This window comes from Rhagoletis zephyria, unplaced genomic scaffold (assembly GCF_001687245.7).
Source record: "Rhagoletis zephyria isolate East Lansing unplaced genomic scaffold, Rhagoletis_zephyria_1.1 Rzeph_scaffold_04344, whole genome shotgun sequence".
NCBI classification, from domain to species: domain Eukaryota; kingdom Metazoa; phylum Arthropoda; class Insecta; order Diptera; family Tephritidae; genus Rhagoletis; species Rhagoletis zephyria.
Window position 1 is genome coordinate 1 of NW_016161427.1, and position 7,607 is coordinate 7,607.

Genomic DNA, 7,607 nt, shown 5'->3' on the forward strand with positions numbered 1-7,607 from the left:
ATTTAATACTTGCGCCGGGTATTTAATGTTCGGCTCCGCCCGAACTTAGACTTTCTTACTTGTTCCTGATTAGTTTGGGATTTCACTGCAGGGTAGTTAACTATTAAATATTAAGTGCGACAAAACAAGGAACACTGGGTCTTGAAAGCTCTGTTTTATATAGAAAAAATTTACTTAAAGCTATGTGCTCAAAATATCAGATATTTAATGCACATTACATTGCATTAACGAAGGAGGACATTCTGCCAAAATGGACAAAAATTATTTATTTTGTTAGTTCTAGTCTTAAAACTACCACGCCCATTTCTAGGGGTTTGTCGTCTTAAGTACAAATTTCCCGAATAAAAATGTTAATGTATGGGCATTCTAACGAAATCTGCAATAAAATTGTAATTTTTGTAAAACCACGTTTTTTGACAACTTGCAACGTATTTTCTATAAAAAATATTCAAAATTTATTACTCGTATTAGTTTGTTAACAGCATTAAAAAAGCTTAAATGTTATTATAAAAATTAATAATTTTCATTGTTTTATGCTTCACTCTATTTGTAGCTGCTTCTGTGGCTGTCTCCTCATGGACTTTGGTGGCGATATCCTGCGAGCGCTACTACGCCATATGCCATCCGCTCAGTTCCCGCCAATGGCAAACAATAAATCATGCCTATCGAATCATCGGCTTCATTTGGTTTGGCAGTATTGTGTGTATGACTCCGATAGCAATATTTAGTCAGTTGATGCCTACCAGCCGTCAGGGTAAGCGTGGATATATTTTGTATATGTAGACATTTGGCATTTAGTCTAAGTGGATTATAATTATCCATTAAAAGTGTCAGAAAATAAAAGCAAATAATTTGCTAAGGATTGTTAGTGCGTAAGTGCCCTGTTTTGGAGCACTGTGGCGTATGAGCAACATTTTACGTTGATTTTTCGAGATATTTATAACTCCTTCATTTAAGCATATAAGGACATGCAATTTTGCACTCCTTTCATTTATGATCAACAGAGAGCTTACAGTGAAAATCATCAAAATCGGGCAACAATACGTTAAAGCCCCCATACAACTGATTGTGCAGACCGAAGCTTTTGTGACATAGCTCGTACATTTATGGTGATTTCGGTTCTTCCAAAAAATGTTGCCCTTTCCCGGTGCAAAATGTGTTTGATGTTACAAATAACCCTGCATGTTTTGCTTGCTTTCTTGTTCTTGTCTAGCTCACGCATTTCATAATATAGTCGTTTTAAACAACCAACTGATTTTCAGGGTAACCATCTCCCCTGACAAAGCCTCAAAGGGCAGAGAATGTGCCTTTTTTGCCATACAAAAGTGAAATTTAGAGAAACGAACACAAAATTCTTTGCCTTTAATTTAGAATCGAACACGAAAAGAGAAAGTGGCAATCAAAAGACGACATTTTTGGTAGGAACGAAATCATTATATTTTATAAGATATTTAATAATCAATCATACAGGTTTCTGAAAAAATATGCCGATCGGTCCTCTAATACTTATTTATAACACACTTACAACTGATTGTTATTAACTCGTTTCTGATTTTTTTTTATAAAACAAAGGTATTTTTTCTTTTTAAGTGTTTTCTCGAATGTTATATACAAAGTATACAAATACGCATGTCAGAAGAAATAAGGTTGGATTTCATTTACAACGAGATCAATTCTTTAAAAATCGGTTAGTATTTTTTTTTTTGCAAAATATTTTTTTATAAAACAATGGTACTTTTTCTTTTTAAATGTNCATTTACAACGAGATCAATTCTTTAAAAATCGGTTAGTATTTTTTTTTTGTAAAATATTTTTTTATAAAACAATGATACTTTTTCTATATGCGAAGTATACAAATATGCATATCAGAAGAAAGGGGGTTTAATCATGTTTACAACGATTTTTAAAAATCGGTTAAAATTTTTTTGAAATATAAAGTTTTTAATATTTCGAAGACCCGAAGTTTGCACAAAAAAAAGTTAAATACTATTTAAATAAGAGCAACAAGCGGACTACGTTTATATTTTTAGTTTTTTAGTTATTTACATATAATTATAAAAAATAACCTTTTACCAAAGGTCCTATTTCGAACTTCGAAGGCCCGTATCTCGATTTCGGAGGCTAAACGGAGAAATTTCTTTTTTACCTACGACTCAATCTCCTAAAAAAATTAGTTTTGTCCAATACCCAACCAGGTGCTGTACAGTGTAATGATTCCAGTATCTTCATTTATGTACATTGTAACTATCAATATCATATAACGAGAAGTGTAAAATTTTTTTATCTAAAACTAACAAAGTTACNTTTATGTATATTGTAACTATCAATATCTTATAACGAGAAGTGTAAAATTTTTTTATCTAAAACTAACAAAGTTAGAAGGACGAAATTCGAGGATGTGGTAGTTTACATATTAGTCCTTGACATATATTTTTTTTTCAAAAATAGATATTGGAAATTTTCAAGGATATTCAAGGATAAAATTTTAAAAGGACATTTTTAACACTTATATGTCCTGGTGCACCAAAAATTTAATTTTTTTTCATTTCTATTCAACAATTTTTATGAGCTTGAGGCCGTTTTTTAGTGAAAACTTATTGTGGAAAAGCAACAATAATTTGAATAAATGGTAAGTGATAGCTATTTCGGAAATCACCACATTTCCTCATCAGACTTCTTTCAGTAGGATTCGAACCAACGATCACCACTGACTCAGCCAGTTGCCTACGCACTGTGCTAAGTTTGCCTTGCTAATTCTTGTTGCTTATTTCCACTATTTCACTTTGCTAAGCCAACTACAATCAAGCGCAGCTATTCCGCTGCAATTCACTTGATCATGTGGTTGTTGGTTTTGTTGTTTTTTGTTAATATTTCTATTATTAGAATGTTTAAATCTTAGGTGTGCTCGTCCTTGAGTTATTTGCTTTTGTTATTTTTATGGCCTTATAACAATTATATTCAAAAATTTTTTTTATTAGCTTGAGGCCGTTTTTTAGTTCTACAAAATTTTTCCTTTTAATTGATAATTGGTATTGTTACTCTACAATGCACCAAATCTTTTAAATATTTTTTCTATTCAATCATATCCTTGAAATTTCAAAGTCCTTTCAAAAAAAAACCTAACGCCAGAAAAATTAAAAACGCAGTTATACTTTATTTGGCTCCTAGTTTTGTGGATATATTTTATTATTTATTCTTGGGTTTTAAAAATTTTTGGTTTTTGTCGCACGGCGAAACCAATGACATCAATTTAATATAATCTATAGCTCCCAAACAGCGTACTATATAAGATAAATTCTTTTCTTTTCACTTCGAGCTCCAAAGCAGCGAAACAATAAATAGTATTTGGCTCATTCCACGGTAATCGATACCGAATTAAACAAAAATAAACTTAAGAATTTGAGTGTATTATTTCTAGTAAGTAAGAGAAGATAAATCCATTTTCAAAACTGAAATCCAAAATCTCGAAATTTATCTCAAAATTAAAAATTTTTTTACTTAAGGTTGTACCATTTAACTCATATGAGAGGTTAATTTTCTTCAAAGTGACAAGACTGATTTTCGTAGTGTATTGTCTCGTTTACATTGTTTAAACGGTCAATGGAGAAAACAATTCGTCAGCATTGTAACAATGTAATTTTCAAGTTTGTCGGGCAAGTACTGAATATTTTATTATATATTGAAGCAAAGCATATTTTAATATCACGCCTGTCACAAAATACACAAAATAGTAATTTTTTGAAAGAAAACACATCTTGCACAGTATAAAAGAGCTGACAAAAGTCACGCCATGACACAGGCGAATATGTGCGTATTGCTTTTAATNCGATACCGAATTAAACAAAAATAAACTTAAGAATTTGAGTGTATTATTTCTAGTAAGTAAGAGAAGATAAATCCATTTTCAAAACTGAAATCCAAAATCTCGAAATTTATCTCAAAATTAAAAATTTTTTTACTTAAGGTTGTACCATTTAACTCATATGAGAGGTTAATTTTCTTCAAAGTGACAAGACTGATTTTCGTAGTGTATTGTCTCGTTTACATTGTTTAAACGGTCAATGGAGAAAACAATTCGTCAGCATTGTAACAATGTAATTTTCAAGTTTGTCGGGCAAGTACTGAATATTTTATTATATATTGAAGCAAAGCATATTTTAATATCACGCCTGTCACAAAATACACAAAATAGTAATTTTTTTAAAGAAAACACAGCTTGCACAGTATAAAAGAGCTGACAAAAGTCACGCCATGACACAGGCGAATATGTGCGTATTGCTTTTAAGTACTTAATTCTATTATAAAAAAAAACTAGTATGTTGGTCAAACCCGTCATATGTCACACCCGTCACAATTTAAAGTTTTACAAATTTTGATAAATTCGACCAGGGACTGTTACCGTTACTTATCTGCTAATATGAAATGTATCATATATCTGTTTGTGACCACCGATGATAAAGCCAATCATAGAGATATCTTGCTCGAGTGATGAGAAAACTTAAGCTATGCTGTCACGGATAAAAAGACACCACTACTTCGCTTGTCAGGGCAAAAACAGTATCTCATACGGTTTGACAGGCAACGGCCTCATGAAAAGTGTAGTAGATACTATTTAAAAATAAGGTACTTTACGATTACTCAGACAGACAGTGGTGATGTGGTTGTAAAATCCGTTTTTTTGAGAAATAATAATAGTTTAGTTGTCTATTAATGTGTATTTGTGTATTCACTGCTCNACGGATAAAAAGACACCACTACTTCGCTTGTCAGGGCAAAAACAGTATCTCATACGGTTTGACAGGCAACGGCCTCATGAAAAGTGTAGTAGATACTATTTAAAAATAAGGTACTTTACGATTACTCAGACAGACAGTGGTGATGTGGTTTTAAAATCCGATTTTTTGAGAAATAATAACTTATCACACGCGTCACAAAGTCAAGTCAAACCCGTCACATTTGAATTTGGAACATATAATCTATAGAAAAACTCTGATACAAGCAAGTAGTAGCTAATTTGGTTTGCGTACTCGTCACACCCGTCACAGTGACTAAAATTCATACACCTCGCTTGGATTAAATTGTTTGAGAATTTTTTTCTCGGTATTGTATAGACGTCGGAAACCTTTTATAAAATACTCGCTTAAAAGAATTTTATATTACATTTTAAGAATTTAGCATTAAAATGTGAGTTGAAATGTCACACCCGCCATCGTGGAATGAGCCACTTATAATTTTTTTCAAACTTATTGTCTCCATTTTGCGTTGAATTATAACGTTAAAATTTATTTTATATCTTTAATGATCTTTTTTCTTGTTATGATTCTCCTTAGGCCTTCGAAAATGCCGCGAGCAATGGCCAGCCGATNTATTGTATAGACGTCGGAAACCTTTTATAAAATACTCGCTTAAAAGAATTGTATATTACATTTTAAGAATTTAGCATTAAAATGTGAGTTGAAATGTCACACCCGTCATCGTGGAATGAGCCATTTATATTTTTTTTTTTCAAACTCATTGTCTCCATTTTATTTACGCGTTGAATTATAACGTTAAAATTTAGTTTATATCTTTAATGATCTTTTTTCTTGTTATGATTCTCCTTAGGCCTTCGAAAATGCCGCGAGCAATGGCCAGCCGACAGCCTCGCCTACGAACGTTCATATAATATATTCTTAGATTTGGTTTTACTAGTGCTGCCCCTGCTGATACTCAGTTTTGCATACATTCTGATTACGCGCACCCTGTATGTGGGTATGAAAAATGAACGTGCCATGATTTTCGGCAGTGTAGCATCAACAGCACCAGGTGGTGGCAGCGGAAGTAGCAAATTGGGCAATGAGGTGGATGCTTTAACCACAGCCTTGGTGCCGAGCACAACAGCTGGCGCAAAAACTACGACACGATTTCAATTCAACGTATCGTTTCCTGTACGTGGATGTAGTGCTAGTGGAATCGTTGCATGTGCTGAATTGGATGCACAAGAACAACATAATTGTGCGAAGAAATCAAAATCACAGAGTCGGCAGTCACAACAGCAGCTATTACAAGAACAGCAAAAGCAACTTACAGAGCAACGTTCACAATGTTACGGTAGGTAGAATTTGTAAGCTTAAATTTACCTGCGGAAGAAAAAGTTAATCTTTCTCACTTGCAAAATACATAACAAATGCGACTTAATAGGAAAGNAACAGGGCCAGGTGGTGGCAGCGGAAGTAGCAAATTGGGCAATGAGGTGGATGCTTTAACCACAGCCTTGGTGCCGAGCACAACAGCTGGCGCAAAAACTACGACACGATTTCAATTCAACGTATCGTTTCCTGTACGTGGATGTAGTGCTAGTGGAATCGTGGCATGTGCTGAATTGGATGCACAAGAACAACATAATTGTGCGAAGAAATCAAAATCACAGAGTCTGCAGTCACAACAGCAGCTATTACAAGAACAGCAAAAGCAACTTACAGAGCAACGTTCACAATGTTACGGTAGGTAGAATTTGTAAGCTTAAATTTACCTGCGGAAGAAAAGGTGAATCTTTCCCACTTGCAAAATACATAATAAATGCGACTTAATAGGAAAANGGCAGTCACAACAGCAGCTATTACAAGAACAGCAAAAGCAACTTACAGAGCAACGTTCACAATGTTACGGTAGGTAGAATTTGTAAGCTTAAATTTACCTGCGGAAGAAAAAGTTAATCTTTCTCACTTGCAAAATACATAACAAATGCGACTTAATAGGAAAAGGAATTGAAGTTAAAGGAAAAACGATAAACTTGTTAGAAAGAAATTATATTTTGGTTTGCGTGAAAATATTCCAAGCAAAGAAAAATTCAGCACTCCAGGGAGAAATCATCGCATTTGTAGTTATTTGTGGTTGAACAATGAAGATGTTAAGTGTTGCAAAACTCATTGTGAGGTGTGAGTTGAAAATATGTTTTTTTTTTGTTTGCTAGTTTCCTTCTTATATACATACTTTAACAGCTTTAATAAAGCAAAGAATGAAGTTCATAAAATTANAAGTGTTGCAAAACTCATTGTGAGGTGTGAGTTGAAAATATGTTTTTTTTTTGTTTGCTAGTTTCCTTCTTATATACATACTTTAACAGCTTTAATAAAGCAAGAATGAAGTTCATAAAAATGAATTTAATATTTGACTTGCTTTACCAAACTACATATGTATAAACTATAAGTATACCTTTCTTCACCACGAAAGTCAATATTTATTTATTAACTAGTTGATCCGTCGAACCTCGTACGGCCTCACAATCAACTGCAATATTTTCTTTAACCTTTTAGTTAATTGATTTTAACTTTTGAAAAAGGTGGAAGCTCTCTATAAAAAATATCTTATATTTCATAGAAATGCGTCCAGCCGTTTTAGCATGAAATAGCAATAGACATCATCACATCCCCATACACCGACTCAGTAACAAACAGCACATTTTTATTTTTTATTTAATAGGACAATTGTAAAAGTTGTAGTTAATTGCAAAATAATGTAAATACATAATTGTATCGGTACAGCACTCGATTTTTTGCTTACGTCCTTGTTATTTTATTATTCTTGCGTGCTAACATGAATTTTGCCGGCGCTGTCCAAGTCCACTT

General features: G+C 33.0%; 1 protein-coding gene across 1 annotated transcript in view; it reads left to right on the forward strand.

Annotated features, from left to right (window-relative positions):
• Positions 1–553: 553 nt before the first annotated feature.
• The window catches only part of LOC108370605 (uncharacterized), a gene marked incomplete at its 5' end in the record, with an annotated part of 8,321 nt that continues 1,267 nt past the window's right edge, over positions 554–7,607 (forward strand). Inside the window, 4 exons of the mRNA XM_017625961.1 lie at positions 554–754; positions 5,605–6,090; positions 6,192–6,482; positions 6,573–6,647. Coding sequence (XP_017481450.1) covers positions 554–754; positions 5,605–6,090; positions 6,192–6,482; positions 6,573–6,647 — 1,053 coding nt within the window. The remainder of the gene's footprint in view (positions 755–5,604; positions 6,091–6,191; positions 6,483–6,572; positions 6,648–7,607) is intronic.